Below are 17,215 nucleotides of genomic sequence, written 5' to 3'. Positions count from 1 at the left end.
ATTTTGCAAAAATCATTTTCCCTTTTAAATTGATGCATATTTCAACTCAATACAAGAAGAATCATAGAATGAGACAATTTAATTTGGTTTACTCTAATCAAGTAAATTAAACAGATGAAATTGACTGTGAGAGACACTGTATGTGTGTGACACAAGTCTCATATTTTCAGATATACAGGGTGATTAAAATTAAAGTTCATATTTTGAAAGAACTACTCAGCAGAACGATTTAATATGTAACAAGATGATGATGAGTGGTGCAGCAATGGAATTTTATTCTGTGCAAAAATCATTAGTTCTAAAAGTTGCCACTAGGGTGATACATGACACTGCAATACATGTAAATTACTTATGACACTCCCAGTATGCAGGGAAATGCTGCACCCCATACCATTTATGCCAATGACAAATGTCTAAAATGATGTATGCTTCAAAATAAGCTTCTATAAAAGCAGGTAGCTGTGGAATGCATCAGTTCATTGTATGTGAGCAGACAACATGTTAAAGCACGATGCCACCATTACCAGGAGCGTGCACTTCTCATGAAGATGTTTTACCAAAATAACAACTTTGTCTTGGCAACATTGCAAAAGTTCAGAACATTCAAGGGATTAAAAATGGGTCCTATGACTGCAAATGGTTTATGCAAAATGATCCAGAAATTTGAAGAGAAAGGTTTCTTAGATGTCAAGCCTGGCTGAGGATGGAAACCCATCGAACAGCAAACAGTGGAGAAAGTAGCCACAGCATCAGAGGAAGAAAGGATGGCAAATGTCGTAGGAAGTAGCAGTGCATGGCATATTGCAAGGTCTTTAGACAAATCCATAACATGGTTCACAAAAGTTGTAAGACAAATTCTACACTGTTATCCTTACAAAATTTCTCAAATTCAGCAATTGCTCAATCCTGACTGGGGTGCATGAGAAATATTTGCCCTGCAGTTTCTTGCATAGACTGAACTGGACAATGACTGACCATGGAACATTTTCTGGACTGATGAAGCTCACTTCTATCCGGGTGGTGTGGTGAATATGCACAATTGCAGAATTTGGGCAATCGCAAACCCATTATGCAACATATTCCACTTCATTCCTTGAAGGTCACTATTCGGTGTGGTTTTACAGCAGAATTCATTACTGGATCTTTCTTTTTTGAGGAGCTCAGTCTCACTGGTCTCGTTACCTGCACTGTTAATGGGCGGTGATATGCATCTCTCTTAGCCAATCTAATGATTCCAACATTTCAACAATGTCAGTGCCTGGATTTAACAAGTTTTATGCAGGGTGGTGCCCCTCCTCATATTGCCATCCCTGTCAAGCAGTTGCTTCAGACACATTTTACCAAGGACAGAATCATCAGCCACCATTTTTGTACAACATGCTCACCAGATCTGAACTCTTGTGACGTTTAGCTGTGGGGGCATCTCAAAGACATCTATTGTGGACACATAGCCAACTTAGTGAACCTCAAGATCAGCATTACATGGCATAGCCACAATATTTCAAGTGAAACTCTACATTCTGTGTTTGAAGCATGAAATTTTAGCATGTTGCTGACAATGGAGGTCAGCATATTGAACATTTTGTGACATTTTGAATTACCCACTATGGTATTGCAGTACCACATATTGCCCTGGTGGCAACTTTGAGAACTAACAGTTTTTTGAGCAAAATAAATTCCACTGCCACACACACATCATCATGTTAAATATTAGCATGATGATGTGTGTATTCTGCTGAGTAGTTACCAGTTATGGCCTTTCAAAATATGAATTTTAATTATAATCATCCTGTATATATATATATATATATATTTGAAAAAAATAGATTTAATGACTCCAAGACCGAGATAACATATAAAGATTTTAATGATAAATACTACTAGTTTCGGCATATAGCAGCCTTCTTCAGGTATTTATAAAGAAAAGGAATACTAATAAACATTGAATTATTTAAACAAACTGGAAATTACAGGTACAAATTGCCTCACATAATCGATACATAAAAACGTTGTATTTTTCAAGTTGTTCCAACTGGCGTGTCATTGTTTGTTGCAATTGTGCGTGCAAGTTCACGTGAACGCCAATATTGAATAACTGCAGCATGGCTATCTGGGATGTTATAACTTAAATTATTATTTAAGTGGACCGGGTTCAGTAGGATTTCCCTTGATTCTCCGATTTTCCTTTCAAACTCATCTTCACAGCGAAAAATATTTTCTGATCTATTCCAGCATACAGAGTGGCTTTGTTGGTCATCATTAGGATTATTTGAAAAAAGAACATGACTGGATAACGCAGTTGCATGAGATCTTTTGTATGAGATGTCTCTCTTATGCTCTTCTATGCGCTGTTCAATAGATTTGTTAGTTTGACCAAAGTATGGGATATTGCAATCACACCACAATTTATATACTCCAGGGTACTTAAGGTTGTGATGAGTAGGTTTTGGATGGCTGATTAGAGAGCGGATTTTTGGAAGTGTGGTGAAGAAGGTCCTGATATTATATTTTTTAAGGACTTTAGCTATTTTCTTAGAGACTGTGCTAATGTATGGAATGGAGATGCTACCTTTAAAATTAATAGTCTCTGTTGTGCACTGCTTAGGAGGGTTCAGAAGAAATTTCTTAATTGTTTTTTCAGAGTATCCATTTTGTTTAAAAATAAGAGTGAGGTGATTCATTTTTTTTTTGTAGTTCATCTTGTTCATTTAAGAGAGAACGTGCTCTGTGTCCTAAGGTAGATATAATTCCAAGTTTTTGTGGTGGAAAATGATGAGAAAGATTATGCAGATATCTATTGGTATGCGTAAGTTTTCTGTACATAGAGATTTTTAAAAAACAATTAAGAAATTTCTTCTGAACCCTCCTAAGCAGTGCACAACAGAGACTATTAATTTTAAAGGTAGCATCTCCATTCCATACATTAGCACAGTCTCTAAGAAAATAGCTAAAGTCCTTAAAAAATATAATATCAGGACATTCTTCACCACACTTCCAAAAATCCGCTCTCTAATCAGCCATCCAAAACCTACTCATCACAACCTTAAGTACCCTGGAGTATATAAATTGTGGTGTGATTGCAATATCCCATACTTTGGTCAAACTAACAAATCTATTGAACAACACATAGAAGAGCATAAGAGAGACATCTCATACAAAAGATCTCATGCAACTGCGTTATCTAGTCATGTTCTTTTTTCAAATAATCCTAATGATGACCAACAAAGCCACTCTGTATGCTGGAATAGATCAGAAAATATTTTTCGCTGTGAAGATGAGTTTGAAAGGAAAATCGTAGAATCAAGGGAAATCCTACTGAATCCGGTCCACTTAAATAATAATTTAAGTTATAACATCCCAGATAGCCATGCTGCAGTTATTCAATATTGGCGTTCACGTGAACTTGCACGCACAATGGCACGCCAGTTGGAACAACTTGAAAAATACAACGTTTTTATGTATCGATTATGTGAGGCAATTTGTACCTGTAATTTCCAGCTTGTTTAAATAATTCAATGTTTATTAGTATTCCTTTCCTTTATAAATACCTGAAGAAGGCTGCTATATGCCGAAACTAGTGGTATTTATCATTAAAATCTTTATATGTATCTCGGTCTTGGAGTCATTAAATCTATTTTTTTCAAATGTATAACAACCAAGTAAAAGCTGATCGCCACATATATATATATATATATATATATAGAGAGAGAGAGAGAGAGAGAGAGAGAGAGAGGAGTTTTTCAAGTAATAAGAGAAAGCAGCTGACAAAGAAAAAATTGGTAATGTTGGATATCTAAACAACAGAGTACAAAATGGTTACTGGACATGCAGAAATGTTTTTGAGAAAATTTGGAGAAAACAACAACACTAATAATAATGGTAAGTGCCTGCTGGATTTTTCTTCAAGACATGGACTAGTCATTGCTAACTCCATGTTCCAGCATAATGCACAAATTCACACATGAAGAGAAAATCCAAGAAATAAGAAAAGTCTCACTGGTTGTCTTCTTGTTGATAGAGATATCTTCATGTTGGTTCAGAACACAAGAGTATTCGAGAGGTTTAAAATAGAAAGTAACAGAAAGTTTTCAGCAGGAAGAAATGAAATTAGTATGTGGTATTATAGGCAAATAGTAAGGTGGGTATACAGAGAAAATTGTAAGAAAGCAATGTGTAAAAGTAGATAACAAAAGTTGGTGTAGATGATTTTTTGCACAGAAATGCTTAAATATATAGTAGTGTTATATAGTGTAGTATAGTAGAGGTATAAAATGTTTTCCAGTGACTGCACTGCATGATTCAGAAGGTCTGGTCAGATGGTTAAATTCAAGGTAGTACAGCTCTCATGGTACTGTCAAAAAACTGAACATGTGAATTACAGAGTAATTTATAATTTCCCTACTGAGTGTTTCAGGTAAGATGTATGCATACTTGAAAAGAAGCTAAGAAAAATTGTGAAAAGGTTGTAAGGATCAGATTTTCACTTTATGAAAAATAGTTGGGAAATCATGGGAATATAGCAAGAATCTGTATTTAAGTTCTGCAAATCTGGTAAAAGTATCACAAGAGACCCAGAGAAATTTTTCAAAACACTACAATTATATGGGACAAATGGAACATTATACAGAGAAATATATAGTCTACTGTATTTCCTTCAGAAATGAAGGAAATACAGGAAGATGGCTTGATGTGACATCATGTATAAAACAAGGATGCACATTATCTCCACTCTATTCATCACCTATATGGATTGCATTATGAAAGAAAGTGGCATTCAACCTGATATTAGAACTGGAGATGTTAATCTCAGCTCTTTGACTTTATGCAGTTGATGTATTACCCTTAAATAAATCCAGTACAAGTCTTCAGAAATCCTTAACTAAATTGAATAACTGCCTGTAGTAAGTCTAGTATGAAAAACAGCAATAAAGAGTTAAAGCTTATGAAAACAGGTATGAACACTGAAAACATTTGAATCCTCAATGGGAAATCTAGAGAACAAGGAAGTTTCAGCTATTAAGATGCAATTTTTAGTTAAAATGCAATTAAATATGTCAACATACAACAGAATAAGCAAAGCTGGTATAGTAGGGAGTCCAGTGAAAATTCATAGCGAGAGAAATTAATCAAGCTCTCAAAGCATCCCAATGAGTAACCAAATTAAAAATGAAGATATTATGAATTGATGCACATTATCTATAATAACGTACAGTTTTCAGGTAGTGTTATCATGATATCCTGAATACTCTCCGAGGATAAATATTAACAATCTGATATACGAGGGTGGTCTGAAAAGTTCTTGGCCTAACAATGAAAAAACAAATTTATAATTTCAATTTTTTTTTTCCCCCCAAGAAATTCTCCCTTAAGATTAATACATTCATTCCAGCAATGCTCCAGTGCTATTATCCCATCCCTGTAATGGTTCTCGGTGAGATCTGCAAAATACCCCTCTACAGCTGCAATCACCTCTTGATTCGAAGAAACATGCTGACCAGCAAGTAAGATTTTTAGTTTTGGGAAGAGATAGAAGTCAGAGGAAGACAAATCTGGGGAATAGAGTGGATGTTCCAACACTTCATAGTGCAGATCTCTAAATTTTCTTGATTTTTTTTATTCTGCAAACTAGGTCTTTTCTTACAAATATTTTCTTCTAGTCTGGTTAAAAATCGGAATAATATTCCCCCAGTTATTGTTTTACCCTTTTCAAGATAATTAATATACAAAATGCCTTCAGCATCCCAAAACACCGATGCCATGACCTTTCCTGCTGATGGAACCGACTTTGCCTTCTTTGTCGCTGGACAACCGGTTTCTATCCGCTGTTTTGACTGCTGTTTGGATTCTGGTGTGTAATGGTGAATCCAAGTCTCATCCATAGTAAAAAAATAGAAGCACAAAATCAGTTTTATTCTTGTTAAAATGCTCCAAGCACTGTTCAGAGATTTTCATTGAGTGTGTTTTTGACCTGCTCTAAGCAAGCGTGGCACCCATCTTGCGCAAAGCTTTTTCATGCAAAATATATCCTACACGTTCTTTTGAAATGCCTATTTTAGGCATTTTAAAAGAATGTGTAGGATATATTTAGATAGAAAAAAAAAATTTCACGCACTTTGACTCATCGGTCATCCAATACCATATCATGCACCTGATCAATGATTTCTGGTGTTGTTACACTTTTCGGACGTCCTTCACGTGGATCATCTCAAGGCTGGTACGACCTTGTTTAAACTCAGCAGCCCATTTCTTAATTGTCGAAAATGAAAGAGAAGAGTGGCCATAAACTTTTATGAATTTCCAATGAATTTCTTTTGGCGTTAAACCTTATTTTACAAAGAATTTTATAACCGCATGACTCAATTTTATCCATTTCAAGGGATACAGACAACACTTTTGCTTCAGACAACAGTATAAAACAAATTACTTGATTGAATAACTTACATTTTCACATGGATGCTTATGACAGATGTACCAACTTAGAAAAAAAAAATCTTGCCGATAGTGTTGCCATCTATGATCAACGCCGAGAACTTTTCAGACCGAGGATGTAGGTAATTTCTTATATTCAGATTTTGTTGAAACCTCATTACCCTTTTTTATTCATGATGAAAAAATAACGTGCAACATTTCTTCATCATGAATAACAACCACAGAAGTTTGAAAACAATCATTACATTATTCTTGATTATTATCATAATTCAGGGTACTTGTAATAATAGTATTCCTGTTTCTGATTATTACAAATAATGTTCTACATACAGCTGCGCAGTACATTATTATTGTTTAAATGGATGCTGCAAACTGCATATATAGGGCTTTCCCCCCAGTTTATCTGGGTTTTTCATCCCCAAGCAGGCAAACTGGCCCCGTGAACACACACACAGATACTGTCAGGAATACTTAAGACAATCCCTCCAGCCATAGGTCTGAATTGTCAGCTATACTGGTCCCGAGCCCAGATAGAGATAGGGGGATTGAGGTGATGTACCTCCCCATAAAAAAGGCTCACAGCCGCTGAATCACCATACGAAATGAATGAATGAATGAACTGCATATATTGGGTCATCATCATTACTAATCGATTAAAAACCCCACATCATGATGAACAAGCACCAACCTGTGTGCCATTCACAACTTTATATGGCCTTGAGACTCACTGCACTGAACCTGGGTCACTACCCAGACCAGTTTCAACCTTTATTGAGGTGCTGTTTAAGTAAAGACCTCTCTAAAAATTAGGGTACCCCAGACCACTCCACTCCAATCAGCATTGTTTCACTCAGTGACAGGCTCACCCAGTCACTGAGAAGAACTTCTCAGCATTGGCTCTACCCAGTGGCAGGCTCACACCACCACCACCAGACAGAGCCATAATCTCAGCAGTGGCCCCACTAAGAGACAGGTAAAAACCTACTTCAAGTAGAACCACTCATACCTCAAGGAAAGGGATCACTTCTGCGCAAAAGCACATCAGTGGGAGCCAGACCCAGAGGTGGTGATACCAAAGTTGAAGTAATGCAGAACTTATATTTACCTATACGAGTTGCCACAAGGTACTTAAACCTTATTAAATAAAAATTTCAGGATGAGAGAAAGATGTAGAAAGTTTTTTACCTTGGGTGTACTATACGTTAAAGATACCAAGAAATTTTATAAACTTGGTTTTAATCCTTTTTTTCCCCAAGTAAGCAAAGTTTGCACCTGGCGTATTTTCAGGTCTGAGGCAACTCGTGGTAAAGGTAACATAAGCCCCGATCGCTTGCCTAAGTATCCATAATACAAAGCACATCTCCTTATGGACATATATAATGCTATGTTTTATGGGAAGGGTCACATAGCATTATACATGTCTGTAAGGAGATGTGCTTTGTATTATGGGATACTTAGGCAAGTGATCAGAACTTATGCCACCTTTACCACGAGTTGCCTCAGATCTGAAAATACTTCAGGCGCAAACTTAGCTAACTTTCTTGTTTGCTTACTTGGGGGAAAAAAGGATTAAAACCAAGTTTATAAAATTTCTTGCTATCTTTAACACACACACACACACACCACACACACACACACACACACACACATATATATATATTTTAAAGAATAAATATTTAATGACTTAAACTGAGATAAAATATGAGTTTATAATGAAAATGATACAACTAGTTTCAGCCTTTTACAGCGTTCTTCAGGTATCCACTGAAGGTAGAACACAGTAATAAAAATTGAACTTACAAAAAACTGAGAATTACAGGCAAAAAATGCAATACTTAATTGACACAAAAATATTGCATTTTTCAAGTTGTTCTATCTAACGTGCTATTGTTTGTTGCATGCGAGCTTGCAAGTTCTCGTGAAAACGCCAGTATTGAACAACTGCAGCATGGCTATCAGGGATGTTGTAACTCAAATTGTTGTTCAAATGTTCAGGATTAAGGAGGATTTACCTGGACTCCACAATTTTCCTTTCAAACTCATCACTGCAGCGAAAAATGTTTTCGGATTTATCCCAGCAAACTGAGTGACTCTGTAGATCATCATGAGGATTGTTTGAGAAAAGAACATGACTGAATATGGCAGATGCACGTGATCTTTTATAGGAGATGTCTCTCTTATGCTTCTCTATACGAAGTTCAACAGATTTGTTAGTCTGTCCAAAATAAGGAATATTACAATTGCACCACAACTTGTAAACACCTGGATATTTCGGATTGTGATGGATAGGCTTCGGATGGCTTATAAGAGAACGGAATTTAGGGAGTGTAGTGAAAACGTCCTGATGTTGTATTTTTTAAGGACTTTAGCCAATTTATTGGAGACTGAACTAATGTAAGGTATTGAGATGCTACCTTTAAAATTGGTAGCTTCCGTAGTACACTGCCTAGGAGGATCCAGAAGAAATTTCTTAATTCGTTTTTTCAGAATATCCATTTTGTTTAAAGATAAGAGAAAGGTTGATTAATTTCTTTTTTTGAGCTCACCTGGTTCATTTAAAAGAGAGTGTGCTCTGTGTCCTAAGGTAGAAATAGTTCCGAGCTTTTGTGGTGGAAAGTGATAAGATTGACAGTGCAGATATCTGTTGGCATGAGTGGGTTTTCTGTATATAGAGATTTTAAATCTATCAGAGCATCGTGTAAGAAATACATCCAGGAATGGAAGGCAGTTATTTCGTTCAAGTTCGGCAGTGAATTTTATATTAGAATGCTGGTTGTTAAGATGATGAAGAAAATCCATGAGAGATGTGTGTCCGTGACTCCATATGATGAAAATGCCATCAACATAACGTCTCCAAAGTTTCGGCTTAAGTGAGAAGGATGACATGGCTTTCGTTTCAAAATCTTTCAGAAAAATGTTTGCTAGAACTGGGGATAAAGGCCCACTGCTAGGCCTTGGTTTTGTTTGTAAATGGAGTCCCTACATCTGAAGTAAAACCAGATTGAATACAATGCTTTAATAAAGCAAATATCTTTTTTTTAGACAATTTGTCATTTAGTAATGTTAATACCTCCTCTGTAGGGATGTTAGTAAATAATGAGATAATGTCAAAACTTGCCATGATATCATTTTCGCTGATTGAAATATTTTTGATATGAGAAATGAAGTCTGTGGTGCTTTTGATGAATGATGAAGATTTATTGGAGAAACACTTGAGGTATTCTGCAAGATGTTTCGAAAGCTTATAAGTAGGACCATCAATTCCTTCCACAATTGGGCGAAGAGGAGTGTTTTCCTTGTGGATCTTCGGAACTCCATAAATGTGTAGTATAAGAGGGTGTAGAGAGTGTAAAGAAAGGCGAATATTGTGAGGAAGTTCAAATGTAGTCTTTTAACAGATTGTTTGTGCAGTTTTGTAGTTCCCTTGTTGGATCATCCTGAAGAATTGAATATGTAATGTTGTCTTCAAGCAATTGAAGTATTTTATTGTGGTAATCTTCAGAATTGAGGATGACTGTAGCATTGCCTTTATCTGCAGGTAAAATAATGATGTCTTTGTTCTTTTTAAGATTCTTTAAGGCCTGTCTTTCGGCAGGAGAAAGATTATCTCTTGGAGGTTTAGCATTATTGATAATGAAGATGGATTCAATACGGAGAAGTTTTGCCAAATGATTAGGAATAAGTGAACTGGCTTTTTCTATTTTAGTAAGTAGAGATTCCTTTGGAATAAACTTAGGTGAGGGAATGAAATTTAGACCTTTGCTTAGAATATCTTTTTCTGCAACTGTTAAAACATGTTTTTAAAGGTAGCATCTCAATACCTTACATTAGTTCAGTCTCCAATATAAATTGGCTAAAGTCCTTAAAAAATACATCAGGACGTTTTTCACTACACTCCCTAAAGTCCATTCTCTTGTAAGCTATCTGAAGCCTATTCATCACAACCTGAAATATCCAGGTGTTTACAAGTTGTGGTGTGATTGTAATGTTCCTTATTTTGGACAGACTAACAAATCTGTTGAACTTCGTATAGAGGAGCATAAGAGAGACATCTCCTATAAAAGATCACGTGCATCTGCCATATCCAGTCATGTTCTTTTCTCAAACAATCCTCATGATGATCTACAGAGTTCAGTTTGCTGGGATAAATCCGAAAACATTTTTCGCTGCAGTGATGAGTTTGAAAGGAAAATTGTGGAGTCCAGGTAAATCCTCCTTAATCCTGAACATTTGAACAACAATTTGAGTTACAACATCCCTGATAGCCATGCTGCAGTTGTTCAATACTGGCGTTTTCACGAGAACTTGCAAGCTCGCATGCAACAAACAACAGTGCGTTAGATAGAACTTGAAAAATACAACGTTTTGTGTCAATTATGTATTGCATTTTTTGCCTGTAATTCTCAGTTTTTTGTAACTTCAATTTTTATTACAGTGTTCTACCTTTAGTAGATACCTGAAGAAGGATGTAAAAGGCTGAAACTAGTTGTATCATTTTCATTAAAACTTCATATTTTATCTTGATTTAAGTCATTAAATATTTATTCTTTAAAATGTACCATTACAACCGAGTAGAAGCTCAGGAATACATATATATAATATTCATCAAAGTTTGATTTGCTTCCTCAGTCTTAAGAAAAGGCTGGTTATATTCCACTAATTCGAGCCCTACCAAAGGGCCTATGAGTTGTGGAAATACTTTCTGAAAATGAAAGCTGTGCTGAACAAAGCGGCCTTTTGCAGCTGCTCAATTTTTAATCCATCTAACTCGAGTGCTTCTAGATGTTTTTTCAATGTCTTTGGGATCGCACCTAAAGCACCTATTATTATGGGAACAACTTTCATTTTCTTTTGCCAGATTCGTTCAATTTCGATTTGCAAATCGCGATATTTTGTAATTTTTTCATGTTCTTTGTCGTCAATCCGACTATCTCCTGGTACTGATATTTCACTAAACTTAACACCCTTGTTTTCACTTTTTTCAACCACTGTGATATCGGGTGTATTACATTCCAAGCTTTTGTCAGTCTGGATTTTGAAATCCCAGAGGATTTTAGTTTTTTCATTCTCAACCGACTTTCTGATGAACTTTATGCTTCCAATAGTCTTTAGATACTTCAAACCCATACTTTTTACGTAAATGCCAGTGGATTATCTTAGCTATGTTATCATGCCTTTTACGGTACTCAATTTGTGCGATTTTGCTGCATCCACTTATAATGTGGTCTACTGTTTCTTCCTTTTCTTTGCACAATCTACATTTACTGTCTTCTTGAATTTTTTGTATTTTTGCCTTCATAACGTTGATTTTAATGGCCTGTTCTTGTGCTGCATAAATTATTGATTCTGTTTCTTTCTTTAGTGCTCCATTTCTCAACCACTGCCAGGTGAAGTTGCTGTCAGTGCTGTCCTCTATGCTGTGAAGGTATTTTCAATCTTTCAGTTCTCACTTTTACTTGGTTGGTTTTGTATTCCAATTTTGTCTCCATGGGTTTAAATAAACCCTCTTTCCTTACCTCAATTAGAAATTTTTCTGTTGTTTGGTGCAGATAATCATTTAAATTTCGTTTTTTCTTTTTCAATAACTTGCAATAATCCTCTACCTTCTTTTTTTGCGTGATAGATATAGCCTATCAATGTCACTGCGAGGATTGAGGGAATGGTGCATTGTCATTAATTTTCGAGTTTTTCAGTCTAAATCTTCCATCTCTAGCTGGGTCCATTCAACAATGCCTGCTGAATATCTCAGAACAAGTATGGCCCAGGTATTAATTGCTTTTATCAAATTTCCAGCATTAGGCATTGATCTTAATCGTCTTATGTATTCTGCTCTAGTTCTTTCTTTGATCTTATTGTGCAGAATTTGTGATGCTTCTAAAATTCCCAAATATTTGTATCTGTCTTCGAATTTTATTGCCTTGATTATTTCACTACTGAGCAGCTCGTTTGTTCATATCTTCAAACTTTACTCTTGTTATTCCAGCAATTGCACATTTGTCTAAGCCAAAATCCATTGATATATCTTGACTGAATATGTGCACAGTGTTAACAACGATTCGAGTTCATTCTCTGATTTTACATACAACTTCAGATCGTCCATGTATAAGAGGTGAGATATCTTTGCACTCTTCTGCGCAGTTTGATAACCATGAGCAATTTTATTTAAAATTCTAGTTAAGGGGATCAATGACAATATAAACAATAGAGGAGATAATGAGTCTCCTTGAAAGATGCCCCTTTTTATGTTTACCTCTCCAATTTCTTCTCTATTTAGAACCAACGTTGTTTTCCAGTTTTTCATGCTGGATTGCAAAAATTTTTGCACGTTTTCGCTAATACCGAATAGTTCTGTGCATTTTAAAATCCAACTAGGAGGCATCGAATCAAATGCTTTTTTATAATCTATCCAAGCCATATGAAGGTTGGTTTTTCTACGTTTGCAGTTTTTAAGAATCATTTTATCAATCAGCAATTGGTCTTTTGTGCCTCTTGAATTTTTGCTGTTACCTTTTTGTTCAATTGGGAGAAGAGAATTTGCTTAAAAATAGCTGTATATTTTATCAGCTAGTATGCCTGTGAGTAGCTTAAAAGTTGTTGGCAGGCAGGTTATTGGTCGGGAGGTTTTCTGGGTTTGGACCTTTTTCTTTATCCTTTATGATCAAAAACGTTTTCCCTGCTGTGAGCCACTCTTCTTTGCTTTTTCCTTCTAAAATATCATAAAATTGGTTAGCAAGTCTTTCGTGTAAGCCTGTTAGATATTTCAACCAGTAGCCATGTAATTCATCCTTCCCGGGTGTTGACCAATTTTTTATTTTTTTAGCTTGCTTTTGAACCATTTCAGTTGTTATTTTCAGTTCTTGAGATTCGTTCGTAATTTGTTCAATCCACTTTGCCTTGTTATTGTGCCTCTTAGGGTTGTCCCATAGGTTTTTCCAAAAATTTAGTGTATTTTCTTTGTCTCTGGTATTTATATTTTCTTTAAGGTTATCATTCCTGCAGCAATCAATTTTCTTGTAAAACTGGTGCTGATTTGCGCGAAACATCGAATTTTGCTTGTACTGTTCAATGCGTGCACTGTATCTTCTTATTTTAACTGCAACTGCAACTATTTTTTGCTTCACTTCCTCTAATACTTCATCAATAGGTCGTGTTCCAGTATTATATCTCTTTATGAGGTTATTTCGGATTTTTGTGTTTTTCAGCTTCTTTTCCTTAAGGTTTTTCAAATTGCTCACATCTGCTCTGAGTTTAAGAATTTTATTCTCCAGTTGATGCTTCCATTTTGGTTCCTGAGCCTTACTGCTTTTGGGTTCACTAATCTTATATCCTAATTCAGATGTTACAACATAAGCTATTGAGTACATAAGTTGATTTGTTTGCCCAATAGTTCCAGTAGGAATATCCCTTGCATATTTATTGGCCTCTTGTAGGAGTTCCTTCAGTTTTTGTTGAGGTACTTGTCTCAATACTGGAAGCCTAACTCGTTCCTGGTTGCTGTTCGTTTGCTCGATAATTTTTCTTGCGAGTTCTTGTTCCTTATCTGATAGCTTCCTTTCAACTATTTGTATATTTTCCAAATTTTCAGAATTCTGCACGTTGGAATCTGGTTCTACTCCATTCATATTCTTGGTCACTTCAGGGTCAGTACAGTCTCCTTTTACAGCTTGAGGTTTCAGTGCTTCCAGCTCAAGCTCACTAAATACCTTGCATTTGATAATGAAGCTGCGTTGCTGCATCAGCCTTTCAAATGAAATTTCAGAATTTGGATGTCATTCAAGCCAAAGTTGAAACATTCATTTCTGAAATCCCCTAACTGATGGGTTTGAACTGTAGAAGCACTGCATGACTTGTCTATTTACAGCCATGCTCCACTTTTTCCTGATAAATACTTTTGAGTTCTGTGGATCTTGCTCCTGTAGCCCATTTATCACTGGCTGTCCAGGAAGCCTAACATCCAGTGCAGTTCTTGGTAACCTGCACGATGACCGATGCAGTATAGAGTTCGGATTTGTCTTCACCATTTTTAACTGGGGGGGGGGGGGGGGGGGGGGGGCAGGTGCATGAGATAAAAAAAATAGGTAAATAGGACAGAATCACCCCTAGCCCTCGAATACTCTAATAGCATTGGGGGGAAGGAGCAAGGTGAAAAGAAATAAAGAAATACAGAGGGAAAGAAGAGTAGGGACCAGTCTACAGATAATATAACAGGTGTATATTACATGAAGTAAGGCGTGGTCCAGCTTCAGGTGCCTCGGGTTCGCCATGTCCATACTAGAGTGAGCCCTTGAGGATCTAGAACACCTACAGTGCTCTACCTTTAGTGGAAACCTGAAGAAGGATGTAAAAGGCTGAAACTAGTTGTATCATTTTCATTAAAACTTCATATTTTATCTTGGTTTAAGTCATTACATATTTATTCTTTAAAATGTACCATTACAACCGAGTAGAAGCTCCGGAATACATACATACATATATATATATATATATATATATACATACATACATATATATATATACATACATACATATATATATATATATATATATAAGCAATATCACTTATATGCAATGAGAGGACCACAGGGAATATGTGATTTTTTCCCTTCCCCCATCAGTCAAGTATTTGTATTAGCTTCATAATTGTATTTCATTTGTATTATTCATTCATTCATTCATTTGTATTAGCTTCAATTTTCAGGTTCATTTAATATTTCAAAATTGTTCTGAAAACATAATAATAATAAATACTTGTTTTTGAGTGTCAATATCCTGCTCCTCTCCAGGTTTGCTACGAGTCATCTGCAAAAGATAACAAGATTTTAATTTTTAGGTAAAAAAAAATTAACAAGTAATATTATATATATATATATATATATATATATATATATATATATATATATATATATATATATATATATATTATACAATGTGTATTGATATAAATATCATATATCCATACATATTGTATAATATTTTGGAACAAAGAGTTATCTATCAGTGTGAGCAATACTTTTGGAAAAAAAGTGCTTCACATATGGAGTAAGAAAAATGATCCTTTTTGGAATAAGAAAATTATAATGTATGATCGTTCATTTAAAAAATTCAGCACAGAATTATTTTTCAAGCATATACAAAACAAACGTGTATTCTCTGGGCGGCATATCCTGGGGGGTAAGACAGGGATGCATCTTGTCCCCTCTTCTTTTTAATTGTTTTCTGGAATATGTCATAGATGAAGCTCTTCATGAATATGACACTGGAATAGTAGTTGGCGGACTAAGAATAAATAACTTACGTTTTGCAGACGATATAGATCTTCTGGCAGAAAGTGAAGAAGAATTACAAGAGATAACATATTTTCGGAACATTAAAAAAATATGGATTATACATAAACCTACAAAAAACAAAAACAATGATAACCTCAAAATTCGACATTGAATTCTTAAAGATACAAATTGGCAATAAACAAATTGCAAATGTAAACAAGTTCACTTATCTAGGAAGCACGTTGAATCAAGATGGTCGTTCAAAAACCGACATTAAATACCGAATTGTTAAGGCAACCGTGGCCCTACAGAAGTTAAAACCATTGTGGGGAGATAACAGAATAGCAATCACAACCAGACTAAGACTAATTGACACCTTGGTAAAATCTATCCTCTTGTACTTTGTTGTTTTAAGGATACTTGCGACATAAGACTGAATGATATAATCACGTAATCACAAGAAAGATATTTATTTAACCAAATATTTCGGTCTGGAAATAGCAGACCATCGTCGGTGGTATTACAAGAACAGTTTAAAAAATATACAAGCTAGAATACTAACAATAGATCGTTGAAATTAGAACATGCCGCGTGATGTTATATCACTAAGTATGAAACGAAATATTTTGAAGTAGAAACATGATTGAATTTGCTATTAAAAAAAAAAAAAAAAAAAAAAAAAAAAAAAAAAAAAAAAAAATTAATGAGTAATCTTGATTAGGCTTTCCCAGATTTTTGATATAGATATGAATCGTAATGACTGCATATCTATATCAAAAATCTGGGAAAGCCTAATCAAGATTACTCATTAATTTTTTTTTTTTTTTTTTTTTTTTTTTTTTTAATAGCAAATTCAATCATGTTTCTACTTCAAAATATTTCGTTTCATACTTAGTGATATAACATCACGCGGCATGTTCTAATTTCAACGATCTATTGTTAGTATTCTAGCTTGTATATTTTTTAAACTGTTCTTGTAATACCACCGACGATGGTCTGCTATTTCCAGACCGAAATATTTGGTTAAATAAATATCTTTCTTGTGATTACGTGATTATATCATTCTATCCTCTTGTACGGTTGTGAGGCCTGGACTTTATTGAGGGAAGATGAGAGGAGACTCCTGTCTTTTGAAATGAAAACTTACAGAAGACTTTTAAGAATTCCCTATACCACTCACGAAACCAATGAAAATGTCCGAAAAATGATTGATTCAATAGATGGGAGAAGAAGGGAAAATATTCTGACAATCATCAGTAGAAGACAGATGAAATGGTTCACACATGTGGAGAGGGCTAATGGCATTCCAAAGCGAACACTAGAAGGAATCATTCCGGGACCAAGGGTTAGGAGCCGACCTCAATTAAGATGGACTGATAACATCAAAAAATGGACAAATTCCTCCCTTTCTCAACTAACATCAAGAACAAGAGACCGAGATGATTGGACGAGGCTAACAAAGAATATCACCTACCAGCCATGAATGACTCAACGATCCATTTAGGATTACGGGAGAGAAG

The 17,215-nt window shown here is 35.3% G+C and overlaps 1 protein-coding gene across 2 annotated transcripts in view; it reads right to left on the bottom strand.

The window, feature by feature from the left end:
• Naa35 (N-alpha-acetyltransferase 35) overlaps positions 1-17,215 on the bottom strand; it is a 440,678-nt gene that overhangs the window by 258,082 nt on the left and 165,381 nt on the right. For both annotated transcript variants that reach the window (XM_090406587.1, XM_090406588.1), the window contains exon 8: positions 15,178-15,228. In XM_090406587.1, the coding sequence (XP_090262713.1) occupies positions 15,178-15,228 (51 nt within the window). The remainder of the gene's footprint in view (positions 1-15,177; positions 15,229-17,215) is intronic.

Source organism: Typopeltis vanoorti, chromosome 16, assembly GCF_054136105.1.
Source record: "Typopeltis vanoorti isolate ZY-2024b chromosome 16, IOZ_Tvanoo_1.0, whole genome shotgun sequence".
Taxonomy (NCBI): domain Eukaryota; kingdom Metazoa; phylum Arthropoda; class Arachnida; order Uropygi; family Thelyphonidae; genus Typopeltis; species Typopeltis vanoorti.
Note: the sequence above shows the minus strand (reverse complement) of the source record. Positions and strands in the feature narration are given on the sequence as shown.